At 33.7% G+C, this 15,898-nt stretch overlaps 3 protein-coding genes across 3 annotated transcripts; all 3 read left to right on the forward strand.

Annotated features, from left to right (window-relative positions):
- Nucleotides 1-7,336: 7,336 nt before the first annotated feature.
- On the forward strand, nucleotides 7,337-9,285 carry TRIADDRAFT_22345 (uncharacterized protein; the record flags this gene model as incomplete). Its single annotated transcript, XM_002110223.1, has 5 exons — nucleotides 7,337-7,504; nucleotides 7,957-8,193; nucleotides 8,397-8,685; nucleotides 8,811-8,971; nucleotides 9,052-9,285. 5 exons carry the CDS (start codon nucleotides 7,337-7,339, stop codon nucleotides 9,283-9,285), a joined length of 1,089 nt encoding a protein of 362 aa, XP_002110259.1.
- Nucleotides 9,286-9,586: 301 nt separating this feature from the next.
- TRIADDRAFT_54080 (uncharacterized protein) lies at nucleotides 9,587-12,255 on the forward strand (the record flags this gene model as incomplete). Its single annotated transcript, XM_002110224.1, has 5 exons — nucleotides 9,587-9,679; nucleotides 10,376-10,422; nucleotides 10,674-10,748; nucleotides 11,649-11,757; nucleotides 12,067-12,255. The coding sequence occupies 5 exons, from the start codon at nucleotides 9,587-9,589 to the stop codon at nucleotides 12,253-12,255; spliced, it is 513 nt and encodes a 170-aa protein (XP_002110260.1).
- Nucleotides 12,256-12,515: 260 nt separating this feature from the next.
- TRIADDRAFT_54081 (uncharacterized protein) lies at nucleotides 12,516-15,280 on the forward strand (the record flags this gene model as incomplete). The annotated part of the gene is made up of 9 exons (XM_002110225.1): nucleotides 12,516-12,636; nucleotides 12,829-12,893; nucleotides 12,989-13,054; nucleotides 13,136-13,359; nucleotides 13,462-13,651; nucleotides 13,732-13,874; nucleotides 14,064-14,235; nucleotides 14,312-14,356; nucleotides 15,245-15,280. The coding sequence occupies 9 exons, from the start codon at nucleotides 12,516-12,518 to the stop codon at nucleotides 15,278-15,280; spliced, it is 1,062 nt and encodes a 353-aa protein (XP_002110261.1).
- Nucleotides 15,281-15,898: the final 618 nt, after the last annotated feature.

The following is a 15,898-nucleotide window of genomic DNA, read 5'->3' on the forward strand; positions in this document are numbered from 1 at the left end:
ATGATCGTCATCTACATAATAAACGGTACGATAATCTCGTATTTCGATAACAGTGGTCCCAATACCCTTTAAAAATACGTAGTTGAATAATTTCAATTTGCATGTATACCCATATTACTAATAGCTATCTAGTGAAAAGATAACTTTAAGTAGTGCTAGTAATCATAAATTACCAATCATTTCGATCAGGCCATTTTTACTGTTAAAGAATTGCATTGATGTTACAGACTTAACAAAAGGCCACTAGCCCAGTTTTATTCTCTTAATCAATGACAATTTGAATACTGTATGTTAATCACTGGGCAACTGTTTTGAAATAATATAGGAAATGTGTAGCTTAAACACTATAGTTATTGACTGCAATCGACTTCCTAATCAAGTGTTAACAAAGACCCCAAACAGAGTAAATTGTATATCTTATGGTATCATATTTGTATTGTCTATTCAGTAGAATTTATGACATTATTACTAATTAATTGATTGGTAAGATGAATTTTATGCTAGTTTCAATTTGCAGAATTAGGTGAAAATGTTAATACGATATACACGGATAATTATGAGAAGGTAATTGTACTCGTATATGAGTACAGGCAGTAACCAAGCCATAGTGGAACTCTACTACTTACAAACTTGCTCTTCGATGCAATCTATTTCAAAGTCAATTGATTCTGTACATCTATGCATGTATTCTTACTGATATGCTAACTAAGTATATTTACTTACGTGTATTTAAAAGCCAGTTGAACTCTACAGCTTTATAATATTGCTGTTTGATTTTACCTATTTTAAGATTAATTGGCTTTCACTCTATTTATTGTGCGCCACAATTCAATTCTTATAATCATATTCAGTATTTTCCATTTCTAACTTAAATACCGTGACTGATAATTTAATAATATTTGGATGTTCAACCTTCGTAACGTAGCCAACTAAACATACTATTATTAATTAATGTAACAGTGCTTGCATGCGATTTTTTTAAAAGAAGCTTTGCTGGCTGTTAGTTCACTGTTGCTGACTATATGCACCGAACAGCATAGTATAAGAAGATGCAAGAATTACTACTATTTATCGTCTAACATCAATATTTCCCAGGCGATTAATAAACATGTTGATAATACAGAGAAAATCGATGCCTGCAAATGTTGACGAGAAGATTGGCAAATCCGTATGTTTTACCATTTAAGGATACAATCAATGTTAAATAATAAAAAAAATCAATATATACTGTCGCGGGATATAACCGAGAATCATATGAGTAATTTTTCAATCTGTTTAGTCACCTTTTCATAAACTCTCGTAAAATCCTTGAATTCATAAAAGGATAGAGATTCAATTTCGAGAAGAGTAAGTTCTGAGTAAAATTTTTTGTTTTAGTAATGCCAGCACTGACTACCTACCGTAAATGGAATAGGTTTTACAGCGGTAACTATATCAGAACCTGCTTTCCAAGAGGGTCGCCAATTTCCATTCCCTTTCTAGATAGTGAAGATTTCTGGCTGATTTTCAGGTAATTTCATCTGAAGAAAGAGGTGTGGTGCTGAGCTGTTCATAAGTTAGGACTGAGATATACATACTGTGCATTGTTATAGTGCTTTAAAACGTTTCTTAACATACGCTTTTTTTGATTATGTTACAAAGTCAATATTCGCCGGAGTCCACGATAAATCCCAACCAAATAGATTAATTAATAAAACTCTATTAAACTCCTTGAGATCTTAAAGTATACGAGCCTGCATTGCACAACAAGACATAGGCAAGAACTGATCTGGTTGACATTTCGTGTGTGCTAGAGTACTCACAAGTACCATGCGCGTAGGCATATCCAAATTTTTCTTTGATTTCTATGGGCTGTATTAGTTTACTAAGGGTCAATTAAAATGGAAGCCATCTCATGTTGTCATTATCAGTGCTGTATTCGCTCCCGCCATTCCTTATCATCTATTCATCGGCTTCCATGAACTTTCAGAATCCGGAAGTACTGCAAAGATGTTGCACCAACGTCATTAAAAGTGGGTATACTGTACTATTTTACTAAAGTACAGTATGTAAAATGGAAGGAAGCAATTCTCATCCTGTAACTTTTTGAGTTTCGACGCAGTATTTGTTCCTGTGATTCCTCATCATGGAAGTACTATACCCCGCTGTCGCTATCCATCGGTTTCCAAGAACTTTCACCCATACTTATCAAGACGTTGGTGCCACGTCTTAATAAGCATGGGTATATGTTCCAGTAAAATAAAATAAATCATTCATTCATCAGACTCAATGGGCATCTATGCCGTACGAGTAAGATACTCATATCGTAAAATTACACATCTGTATACAACTACGACCACAAACTTTGTTTGGGGCCTATACTTGTGTCCTACAATAAAGATGGAAGTGCATGCATAGTACACCACAAAGTATCACGACTCTAATCACGAGCGAAGGTTGGAACTAGCTGTACTCGTATCAATGAGCCATCGCTAGTTTTCCAAGTGCAGTATCAGGAATATCAGATACATTCTTGCTCGGTTATGGAGTTACCTCCGATGGTGTAGATTCTATATAATAAGTGCAACAGATATTGGCACTTCTCTTTCCATGTCGACTTTTGCGAACATTGCAGTTTCAGCAAGCGTCCCCCCCAAAATCAATCCACGCTGATTGTATGAAATGCTTGGCGAATTTGCTAATTGTTAGTACAGTACTGTACTTGTTCTGACCTCGAATATAGTCCATAGTCAATACCATAGATAGCCAGGTGGACCGAGTAGGTGCTAAACTGGTGATTATAGTCCCATCGGGAAACGCGCAGTTGATTGGCCCACAGTATGAATGAAGTAGGATCACATGTTTACAGTATCCTTTTGTCATCTCTCGCAAGACCACGTTAATTAGTACAGTACAGTATCAGTATGTAGTATTGTATACTGTAGGTTATGTTATACAGGAGTAACAGTAGTGTACAACGTGTACATTGTGCAAGTGACGTGTCCTATTGTATCACTAGTTGTACTGTCAAACGGTGGGGTCGGCGGTTGACCCCTTTCAGGATTCACATTTCATTCGGCAATCCATCTTGTTCAACTAGAAATAGAGTAGAGCAGTTATCCAGTAGACCGGACAGACCATGTGGACACCAAGTGAAAGAATTTCATCGTAAAAGACCGACATCCTCCGCTAAAAATTAACTGCAAACCAGATACAAACGGTGACACTGGGAGAGAACGGTATGCTAAAGAGAGGAAATAGGATATACTGTACCATCTAGTATTAGATTTGATTACCATTACGATTATATCGATCATTATCATTCAAGTATAAAGCTCTGTATCCAAAGAGATTTGCAAACATCTGATGCAACCATTTGAATTTCACGTTCATACCATTGACTTTTAGTCTCTAAATGCGATCGATTTCTCTTGGACAGCGTTGAGTGAACACTTCAACAAGTAGAATTGGATCAGATTTAGTCTTTGCAATGGCGTTATGTACCGTACAGCATATACGTTAAATATTGACTTAATATTAGCTGGAGGTCAACATGCAGCGTACAAGCTTCTGCGCTTACGCTTATACCGTACTTCTCGGTATCAAATGGTAGATTATACGCTCATTGAGTATCTGCTGGTAAAAGTAGCGCATTCAAGAATGAATCGTAGAAACCTAAAAATAATAACACCCACACTGTCAGCTTACCTCTTACTGTACACGGTACAGTACAGTATATATGCATACGGATGTTTATAGGTAAAAACAGGGTATAATATCCATATACTGTATAGTAACATCTAGTCATCTAGATATTCAGTTGATACAAGTTACACAGTTATCATTTCATTCGATAATAGCGTAATAGCGAAGAAGCCGAAAATTACGCCTGACAAAAAAAATACTGCTCACAAATTCTTAGTCCTTGATTACACGACGTGGCCATTTTACCCCTTAACCGTTACCCATATAATTTTAATATTAACCGCGAGGTATTGTACTAACTTGCTTGCCGTAAGCGTATAATAAGATCATGAAATCATAATGTAAAAGTGTTAATGAGATTATTCGATGTTACAACACAGATATGTATATCTATATAGATCTGAATAGATGCCAATCTAAATTGAGTTCATGTTAAATCCTACGCTATATGATGATCTATGTAATCTGCTCTAAACCAGGGATCAATTTTTAGGGGACTACAGCAACCGGCGATACCTTATTCTCTCGGGGTTATCTATCAATTCTTTTTATTAATTGAACATGGTTTATTATTATGGCCGCAGAAAAAAGAAGAACTTGGCCAGTCGTCTTATAAGTGGCACAGCTTCATATCTACGAATTCTAAAACCAGGTTTAAAGTCCTTAAATCGTAAGTACACAACCTGATACGGCATGATATGGATAGTAGTGATCAAGGTGCATAATGTACAGTGGCAATTTTAACAACATAACGATGACAAAGATTGTAACGAAATCTTTGACATTATAACTATCTAAGTCTATCTTACACTGGGATATATATTATCTACATGGCATACAATTAATTGCCATTTGAAGAACAGTACCATACTGGCTCTATATTGCAGTGTACGCATATATATAGCCTGTTGGAAGAATATAATAAATTAACTGTGTTGAAAAAGTTTCAAAAGACACTTCCCTTCTAATGGGCTCACTGCTGACTCCTCACTTGCTTAACAAGCACTATGTATAATTGAAAAAAGTTCTCAACAAATAAATAAATAGATAGAATAAAGAATAAACTACTACGAGCAACACTTTCACATTTCTAACTAAAATGGTTAAAATTGTGATTAATTTCTTTTTAAAAATAAAATAATTAGGGAATAGTAACTAATCCACTTATGGATTAATTTACAAATATCTATGTATTAGAATATATAATTATAATACGTTACTAAAAATTATTGATGACTTAATTATGGTTATTGCATTGGTGTAATCTTAAGTTGTACTGTACAGTATAGGGAACAAATCAGTTTCAGTGAGCGTACGTATGTATACCTTATTTCGTAGACATGCTGTATATATGTACAGTATTAAAAATATGTATATATATATATATACGCATTGAAGATTCAGTGACTCCATATCACTACAATACTATTCAACGTTGAGGATCAATGCAAAACCTCGTATGTCATAATGACTTTATAGATTTGGATACCTTTTATATGTACAGTATAAGTGGAGTTTATATGGTTATTCATAATCTGTACGTTATATCGTCCATTTTTAACGATTTTTATTAATTCTATTTGGTAATACAATTTACATCTATTCAAATAATATCAACTGATATCTACAAATCACATAGTACTGCTTATGTAGCTCGTTTTATTGATGTAATTCTGGGCTCTTCCTTCAAGTCAATGATGCTGTAACTCTTCTGCCTGAAAGGATACCTATCTTTCAAATATACAGCAGTCGATATGACTTGCAACTTTTAGTCATAGATGATTTTCTAAATGAGTAAAAATTGTCAAAAAGGATCAGAAAACATGAATCAACTCCTGTGAAGTACATTATACAGCCCAACACCTTAAATAACATACAATATGATTTAGAATAAAATTGGGTGCATGATTTGATTGGTTTCACGCGCGTAGTCTCTGCGTTGAAAGATGATTAATTAATGCATTTTGATGACGTGTTAAAAATATGAAAATACAGCGCTACACTTGATTTTTTATTGACTATTAATTTATAATTAATTCATTTTTGTTTTCTTTCAATGATTAAAGTAAATGAATAATTAATTACAGTGTCAATTAGTGGCAAAGAAGCGAAGAACCATGACGTGACGTGACGTACAGTATCGGAGTAATCGGGGTTATTATGAAGGGGCGTAACGTACAGTACAGTACAGAGTACTGTACATCGAATTCGATCCCTTCCATTTCTCTATAATAAAAGCTGTTAAAATTGAAATTTACACAGTACTGTACTGTACATCGAATTCGATCCCTTCCATTTTCTCTATATTAAAAGCTGTTAAAATTGAAGTTTACACAGTACATCGGATTGGATCCCTTCCATTTTCTCTATATTAAAAGCTATTAAAATTGAAATTTACACAGTACTGTACGTCGAATTGGATCCCTTCCGTTTTCTCTATAGTAAAAGCTGTTAAAATTGAAATTTACACAGTACTGTACTGTACACGAATTGGATCCCTTCCATTTTCTCTATAGTAAAAGCTGTTAAAATTGAAATTTACACAGTACTGTACTGTACTGTACATCGAATTCGATCCCTTCCATTTTCTCTATATTAAAAGCTGTTAAAATTGAAATTTACACAGTACATCGAATTCGATCACTTCCATTTTCTCTATAGTAAAAGCTGTTAAAATTGAAATTTACACAGTACTATACATCGAATTCGATCCCTTCCATTTTCTCTGTAGTAAAAGCTGTTAAAATTGAAATTTCTCACAATCGTTGAAAAGGAGGCTTCCCATTGTAAGAAATTGCAATTTTAACAGCTTCTACTATGGAGAAAATGGAAGGGATCTACAGTACTGTACACTGTACATCACCGTACTTTGTATTGTACTCTACTGTACTACATTGTAAAAAGTCAATGACATGAAGAGGAAAAATCTCTGTCTGTGTCTGTCAGTTAACAAGTCCATGATCAAGTCCATAGTTAAGTCAGTAGTGAACGGCATCGCAAACTGCTGACCTTCTGCTTTATTACGACTTACTTATGGTAATGTAAATGCATTTTTTTGCTGGATAGTAAGTACTCTCATTGCTGCGAACGAAATACAGTATTGTCTATGCAACCTCACCATCAACTCAGAATTGTCTGGATTTTTGGTACCATCAATGCTTATAATGCCCGTCGAATCCATTTCATGATCTGGTTGTTCGTAAATAAGTTGTTGACATGCATGCACTGTAGCAGTGCTTTATTACTATACGCATTATTGTATGACTAGACAATGAGATAGCGAATTTTAGGAAATTGTAAACTACTATTTCAATACAAAACCCTAGAAAGATCCCTAATTCGGAGGTCTTGCTTAAGATTACTGTAGTAACCAAATTAACTACAAAATTCCAATCCATTTAATACAAAGTAACAGAATTTATGTAACGTAGTATTGATATTTTCACGAGGATTTCATAGCATTGAATTCGTGCTAAGCTTAGCTATGATTTTACACTTGCAAAAAATTTCTGTTGCTTAGTGATCATAATTTGCATCAACAGGTTTTAAAAGACTACGATCTTACGGTTCCCGCTTAAAGTCAGCCTTAGCATTACAATATTACTCCAAAATGAAAAATAGTACTAGCGGAAAACGGGAAAGATGGCAGCAAATGAGAATATCATTCCGTCGTTATCTTGGATCGATGAGATGGTTTCACATTCCGGCAGCTGCAGGATTTGCCCTTGTTGGCTATCAACAATATCGTCATATCAGAGATAGAGAGAGACGAAAATTACAAACTCAAACTCCAGAGGAATTAGTAATTCCTAGCTGGCAGGTACGTAGCATTTTCTCACGTCAAGTGACAAGAAAATTAAGTGTATCAATTATTATAAATAGGAATCAAGGGTGTGCACTGTGCAATAAAGTGTTTGTTAGTTGCTCTTTTACTTGGCAGTCTGCAGTGTTTGCGATTGTTTACCTTTCCTTTTGTAATGACTCACATTACATATCCAAATTATATACAAGTTACCACCACATTCACCGTTATAAATAGGCTGCTTGGTGGAGCCCACAGCCTATAAATTGATTATGTGTTATATTATCTGTAAAATGAAATCCAGCGACTATCAAAGAGTTCGCTAATTACCAGTATGAGATAATATCGATCGTCATCAACACAAGATAAACGTATAGGCCTTTTCTATTCTATTACACTGTACAGTATTATTAGCCATTGGAATGAACTGTAACTGTTGTGATTTAATTGCATACTTCACTCTGTACTAGGTTACCTTGTTAAAGCAGTTACCCACCCGTTCATTATCTCGAGTTGCGGGAATGCTTACTGATATCACGCTACCAATTTGGTTGCGATGGGCAGCCTTTAGTGCATACGCATGGGCTTTCAAATGTAACATGGAAGAAGCAGAAGTAGAGGATATTACTTGTTATGAAAGCTTTGGGAAATTCTTTACAAGGCATTTGAAAGACGGAGCAAGAGTAATCGACAAAGACCATGATCTTGTGAGTAAAATAGTGTACTAGAAAGTTATGATACTAGTATAAGCTATTTCAAAATTACATCCTTTTTTTCTACTCATTCATTCATTGAAATCATTCTACCTATTCTGGCGATTCCGCTCCGATTCAGCATAAATAACTTTATTATAACTGTACATATTACGTTAGCATGTCTAACTTGTTCCTATTATTGCAATATGATATAGGTAAGTCCTGCCGATGGTCAAATCCTATGTTTTGGGGCAGTATGTGATGATAAAATTGAACAAGTTAAGGGGATCAACTATAGTTTGTCAACCTTTTTTGGTCCAGACTCAGAAATTGTAAAGTACTGTAGGAACAGCTCCGCAAATGGACATGTAAATAGTCCTACTAAAAATGGTGCCTGTGTAGATAAATGTTTATATCATTGTGTCATTTATCTATCTCCGGGAGATTATCATCGCTTTCATTCTCCCACTGAATGGAAGATCCAATACAGACGTCATTTTCCAGGTTAACGTTACAAAAATGTTACTTCCTTGATTTCATCTATTGTTCATTGAGTTACAGCGAGATAATACACAAAAGTCATTAGATTGAAATGATGATGGAATAATATGTATTAAAATTTTCTTCAGGTACGCTAATGTCAGTGTCCCCTCTTGCTTTGAAATTTGTACGAGGACTGTTTGCATATAACGAGAGAGTCAATCTTAGAGGTGAATGGAAGCATGGATTATTTTCGATGACTGCTGTTGGTGCCTATAATGTAGGCTCAATCAAGATAAATTTCGATTCGGTAAATAAAGCATTCACAAATCTATAATACTATCTTATTTATAGTCTTAACAACAATTTATTTATTCATGAATGTTTTAGGATCTTGCAACAAATTTGCCTGGTAGTTTTACGGAAGGCGTATTTAAGGATTTTCACTACGCTAAAAGTAGTGTCAGTAGTGTTGGAGTTGGCAGAGGTGAAAATATTGGAGAATTTAACTTTGGATCTACCATAGTTTTACTTTTTGAAGCTCCAACAGACTTTAATTTTACTGTGGACTTGGGCCAAAAGATCAAATACGGTCAAGCTATAGGAACTAGTGGTCTTCAATAATCTCCAAACACTAAAGAAATGCAATGAATTTAAACAAGATATTTAACTATAAAATGATGATACTATAAAAATGCTGCAATGCTATATATTGTTAATACAGTGTATGGGATTTAGTCAAAATCAAGAGTTAATTTGAGTGGTGATACTATCACCAATTCTAATTATAAAAGGACCTGTATCTTTCTTATTAGCTATTTCTGCCACTTAAATGTAATGCTATTGTCGTGATATTTTTTAGAACGAGATGCGTTATTGAATGTCTTATTGTTAAATTTTAAAGGTTTATTGATTTATTATAAATATGACCCCACGTCTGCGACAATATTTTAGAAGAAATATATACAGACCGTTCCGAACGGTTTTGAAAATCGTTCTTTATCGGGGTGAACAATCGGTGCTATAAGTATGATGTGAAGAGTGATCGGTAGTCGCCATTAGCAACTGAGAAAATAATTAGAAATACCAAGATATACCATATCGGCGTATTCTACTCTCAATTGGGACCATATAACTAAAAAAGTACAATCTTTGTGATATTATGGGTAATACCATCAATGATCTATGAAAAGAAAATATCGTCGTGATGGGCATTTTACGTTTTGACCGCCAGCTGATCCTTTCCATTGTATATGACTGATTTCTATTTTCTATTATTATCCTATTCGTGCACTGGCATACAGTATACTGTAATAGTTACTCAGCATTCGCTTGGTAATTTGTTTGGTTATTTTGCTATTTTATTGACGCATTGCTTGGTGGAAAAATGCACCCAAGAAAGCATTGATCATTGTGTAATTGATGTTAGTCTCTCATATTCTTTTCAGATGCGAGTCCATTTTTATAATTATTTTATTATTGCCATGCAGACGAATAGCACAATCAACAGACGCACTCGTATACAGAATATAATGATGTTATCAAAACACTAGCTTTTGGACTTTTTAACTTAATTAAATACCTCACAACCCATGTATGCTATTAAGTTGGTCTACAAAGTGTCAATAAATTTGGTTTTAAAATCCTTTTTTGATAGTGAATGTAGTCGCTAACCACAGAGGTGAGGTTTCTTTTACTTCTTTTACCTCTACAGTATCGTAAACCAGGATCGTTGCTGTACGCATGCTCAGCATTTAGCGGGTAAATTCAAAAACGGTCAGTGGCAGTTTTTCACAGTTATTCCTATAGTACATCTCATCTACCACGGTATTAATAGTATTCAGTACTGTACGCTTTGAGACTTCAGTAGCATAACAGTGTCTGTTAAGACAGCAATTTTGCCCCATCTTGGTGTTTCTTTGCCAGTCAGCCATCGACATTAGTCTTTGAAGAGTACAGTGAATTGTCAGAAATTGCGACTGCTTTCTTTGAATTTTTTTTGAACTATCCAGCCAATATCGGACGATAAAACTAGGAATGGAAGTCAGTTCTAGCGGAATACATGCAGTAGCTGACCAAGCGAAAAGGTAAGAATCTTCTTTTAGTTAAGTTGTTGACAGACGCTTGTGATATTTCCACTTGTAAATTATTCTCGAATCGGTTGTCATGCCAGTGTGAAAATTGGATGAACGTGGATTAGAATAGTCAATGCAACATGATTTCAATAAATACTAGCACTTTTGTGGTATTAAGGAGAATAACCAGCTTTTGTAGTACCTTTTGCAAGCTTGATATTTGTAGCTCTAGCTATTCTATGCGTCAACGTGCAAGGAATGCATAGAACATTTCGAAAAGAATAGACAGTACTACCAAAGTGGGTATAATTAATTTAAATAACCCTGATATTGACGCCTACATTCTACGTTGTTACAAGTCACGGTCAAGATTGAAAGATTATAGTACTGCTAGTGTTTTTACATGAGCGTAACATCGACGACTTAAGCTATTTTATGCACCTTATCCTGTACACTAGGCTATAGTAGATTGTCATTTAGCTTTGATAGTGAGACAGTATTCTATCATGAACGAAGAAATACCCTTTGGACACATGCATGATACGCGGATCTAGCTGTAAGGCTATTCTACTGCAAACAGTAAAATGAAATACTCGTACTGCACATGACGAAAAATCAAGCAATTCCTACAGTCCTTGACAGCGATGACAGATTATAATGAATTATGAAACTACATTTTATGTATATGAAAGTATTCTACGACCTCCTAAAGAATAAAATGAGAAAATTTTTTTAAAATCCTTCACGTCAACAGTACAGTATACGAATTGTAGATTGCAGCGAGGATGACGCAAAATAAAATAATGATTTGTACCTAGACATGAAAGTAGTTTGGCTAAAATAATTTTACAAATCGTGAATTAATTATTATAAGAACTTTCAACCATTTGACGTATGTACTGTATATAATAGATTTTCCAGAGACTTGTTCAACGATATTACCAATATAAAAGACACATTAGACAAAATTCATGCGCTTGAAGCAGAATCATGTACACAGGAAGAACTGCTATCGGCTGAGGTAAGCGTAAACGGTTACATATATAATGGATTTGAAAAATGTTTAAATCAATTCCCAAATGGCTATGTCGATCTCAACAGTAAGGAATATGACTACTTTGCATTTGATTGACAATAAGGATTCCATTAACGAACAGTTTCGTTCTACTAAAATTTTGTAATGGCTTAGCTTCCATAAAAATTACATTACTTAACGTCAAGATAGCGAAACACTCAGTTTAAAAAAAACGAGTAAAAGTCCAGCTACTAAATAATTGTAACGATTCTACACGTACTAACTGCAATCTATCTTTCTTTTTCACCTTTATAGGATCACTTAAAAAAGCTAAAGACTGCCTATATAACCAGTCATAGCAAGAAAGAATTATACGCTTTGCTAACCAATCCCAATCCATTACAGCTACTGAATGATATATCTGAAGATAGTGAAAACGGTAAAGATTTTAATGAATATACTGTAGTAAGCACCGCCAGACTATCTATAACTACTATGGAATAGATTTGCAGATACAGCCCAAGTAGTAAAAGAGTTTTTAAGGTCATAGTAGCCGAAAAAATTTTCTTATAAAGCGGGCGAACTGGTTCTCACATAATCTTCTCCACTATGAAAGGAAGTAATGGTGGATGAAACGTATTATGACATTTTATCATATATAATAGGCTTAAATTAAAATACTCTATATCGTGATAAGACTATTTCACTATTCGGCATGTTGTGTAAATAATTATTATACAAATAATTTTTTTAACTCTGGGAAAATGCCATTTCCAGTGATAGTACAAGAGCAAAATCAGTGTAAGGATTACATACAAAAGTCTAAAGAAGAGGTAGAACAGAAGGAAAATCTAGCCAGCCAAGATATTTGTAATTATATCGAAGGTAAGGCGCAGGGTAAAGCATACACCCAGAAACAATATCTTATCCGTATTACCATATTTAATATATGTAAGACTAATTGATCAAAAATGTATTACTATCTAGGCATTAAAATAACTTGTTCTTTAAAAAATATATTATTATTTATGTACTAAAACAACCTGTTCTTTAATCTATACCTTAAAATACGAATAGGCTTTGATCAACTCGTGGAATCACACAATCAATTGAAAACTATTGTTAAAGAAGCACATGAAACAGTGAGTCAAAGGAATTCTTGATTTAGTTGTACTACTATTACCGTAGTTATGATTTGTGATTGTTCAATAACGTCTAATGTATACTTAATGTGTAGTATCAACAACTTAAAGAACAAGAGGATCAGGAATCACTTGATTTTACCCAGACATGTATCGTACAGGTACTTAGTGATCGATTTATACGCTTAATAACTGGTAAATCTTCTATTTAAATTCACTGCTAGTCTTATTGTTATTAATAGGAAAAAGAACAATTGCGTCTTCAGTTGATGGAATTAAATAAGCAATGTGCCGAAACTCAGAATAAGAACAAGATCACTGAGGAAGAAATAGTTCAGCTAAAGAAACAACTACAAGACTTTACTGAAGATGAGAAGCAAACTAGCCGAAATCTTCACCAACTCGATAAGGTAGCAGTCTCCGCAGAACAAAATCTTGGAATGGCATCTCAGTCAGATCAATGGCTGTAAGCATCTTAAATACTGATCTTAATGCTATGATTAATCATTCGATCGTAGATCTGCAACAACTGACCTATTGCTCCTAACTACTTGTTCAATAAAACTAGGCATCAAATTTATACATCAGCATCAGATTGCAATAGGGTAGATTCAGTGTGGAAAGATGGTAGTCATTATTATTATACCATCTACGATGAAACACAAGACCAACCTAACCTTAACCTAACTTTGGCGATAAGTTATATCAATTACGATACACAATCTACAATCACCAAAATGAAAATAACTGGAGCTCAGGTGATAAAACCAACACGATACTAAAATTTGTTGGTAATTCAGCATATAGTTAACTTATATTATCTATCATTCTTTGATAGGTTGACATTCAAGACTTACCGATTGACGATCTGGTTGAAGAAGCAGTTGAAAGAAATGATTTGATTATGTTGGTCAGCGATGTCAAGCGCCGATACTGTACCCGATTAACCTTCTTAAAAGAATTAAAAGATCTACGATCCAGGTAATATGATTACTTGATGCTGTAATTTACACTGATAAATTTTATTATCTTCATGAAGGAAATACATGCTTTTTAAAACTGTGTATTGAAATTGCTGCTCATAGAACTATGTAAAACAATACTGCATGAACGGATTACCTATGTATAAACATGAAATCAGATAAATTAATTATGATCATGTTTGTATAGATTTCCTGTGGACTATATCTCGTCGAAGCAGTTATTGCGGGTGATCATTGGTGCTTCTAGCAACATGATTTGTAATTTTCTTGTACCATGTACGTATCCGGCAGTTGGTCGAATTTCAATGACAACAATGGAAGGTCACACCAATCCGGAGATATTCTATCAGGCGAACGATGTTAGTTACTTTAGTTGCAATTTTATCGTTATTACTTTCGGAAAGCTTGCTTCTTAATATATTAATTTCTTTGTAGATTTGCGGTACATTAACAGACTGGATTGCATTCTTAGAGCAGCAAGTACGAACACTGTAATGAAATACTACCGTAATGTTTATAAAATTATGTTAGTAGGCAATTTGACAAGCTTAATTTTATTCTTTGTCACTATTTAAACAATATTTTAATTATAATACCTTAGCTTTGTTGACAAGCCTTATTCTGCTCTGATCTGTACACAATATGCTTCTTAATCAACCTTTATTCAAAGTTGATAAGGATGTAATCACCCACCTCCATCTTGACGATTCTATAGAAACACTGCAATTAATAGAATACGTACAGAAGGTGAAAATTCTAAATTAACATATATATAGATTAATCCTAAGCTACTAATGCATTATAAAATTATTTTAACATTGTACTGTAAACCATACCAATACTGAAGATAAGTTTACTTAAACTTAATGTATCATGACTTTATGATGAGATTTCTATCATTTGACTTAATGGAACAAAATTTAAAATAAATGCTAAAATCTTCTCTACGTGTGATTACTATGTTGTCCGTGGCAACTCCTCATAAGTGTGTATCTAAATTATTAGCAGATAGGTAAAGACAAGACTCAATCGTATAGTAATATAGTAGTATTTCTTAATCAACGATTTATCTCGTATTGACGGTAAAACTATTAACAGGTATCAAACTTTGTATCCGTATGAGTACATTTTCGCAAGCATCCTCATTTCATTAAGAAAGAATGCCAACTGGTTTTACTTTACTTTATATCTTTACATCGCTACATTCATATTAAAAAATTAGTTAAGGTAGACGAAATGATTTTAATTTCATAACGTCCTTGGTAAATGCTCAATTTATTTAATACAGTAATATGCACACTATGCCACCATATGCTAATCAAATGTACTACTGTACTTTATAATTGGATTTTAAACTCTTAATTCCAGGTAACCCACCAAAATATCTACGTTATTATTAAATGAAAGGAACTATGAGTAAACCATTAAATCCTTGTGCACGAGTATATCATAGGAGAACTTGTAGGTCCTCTAGTTGTCCCAATAACATTAGTAGAAATATTATACGCATAGTATAGTATGCACATTCTATATTATTAAAGGAAGCGACATAAATGGTCAACTTTTAATTATTTTCATAGGAAAACATTATAAATTTCAGCTACATTGACAGAATAATTAATAGCTATTCAAGTATTGACGAAAAATATTCAGGATTGTAATTAATATCTATAATTTACATAAAGAAGGAATATTTGTTCATACTAGAATATCAAAAATGTGAAGTGTATATATGCGATAGAGTTAAGAGCCTACAATTGCTGAATAAGCAAGCCATCAAGAATAAAAAAACTCTATATTTAAGTTGATAATCAATTTTTTACTTAAAAGCCAATACAGTAAAATATCTAGATACCACTCAATTATCTATTACAAATGCAAGCGTTTGCATAAGACTGCTACAGCCAAAATTGATGCTTATACAAGAAATTTCTAAGTATTAAAATAGAGTCATTTCAGGAAAGATTTCAACAAGCTTTCAAGTAGAAATTTTAATATTATATATATATTTATAGATTATAA

Source organism: Trichoplax adhaerens, genomic scaffold (genome assembly GCF_000150275.1).
Source record: "Trichoplax adhaerens TRIADscaffold_3 genomic scaffold, whole genome shotgun sequence".
Taxonomy (NCBI): Eukaryota; Metazoa; Placozoa; class Uniplacotomia; order Trichoplacea; family Trichoplacidae; genus Trichoplax; species Trichoplax adhaerens.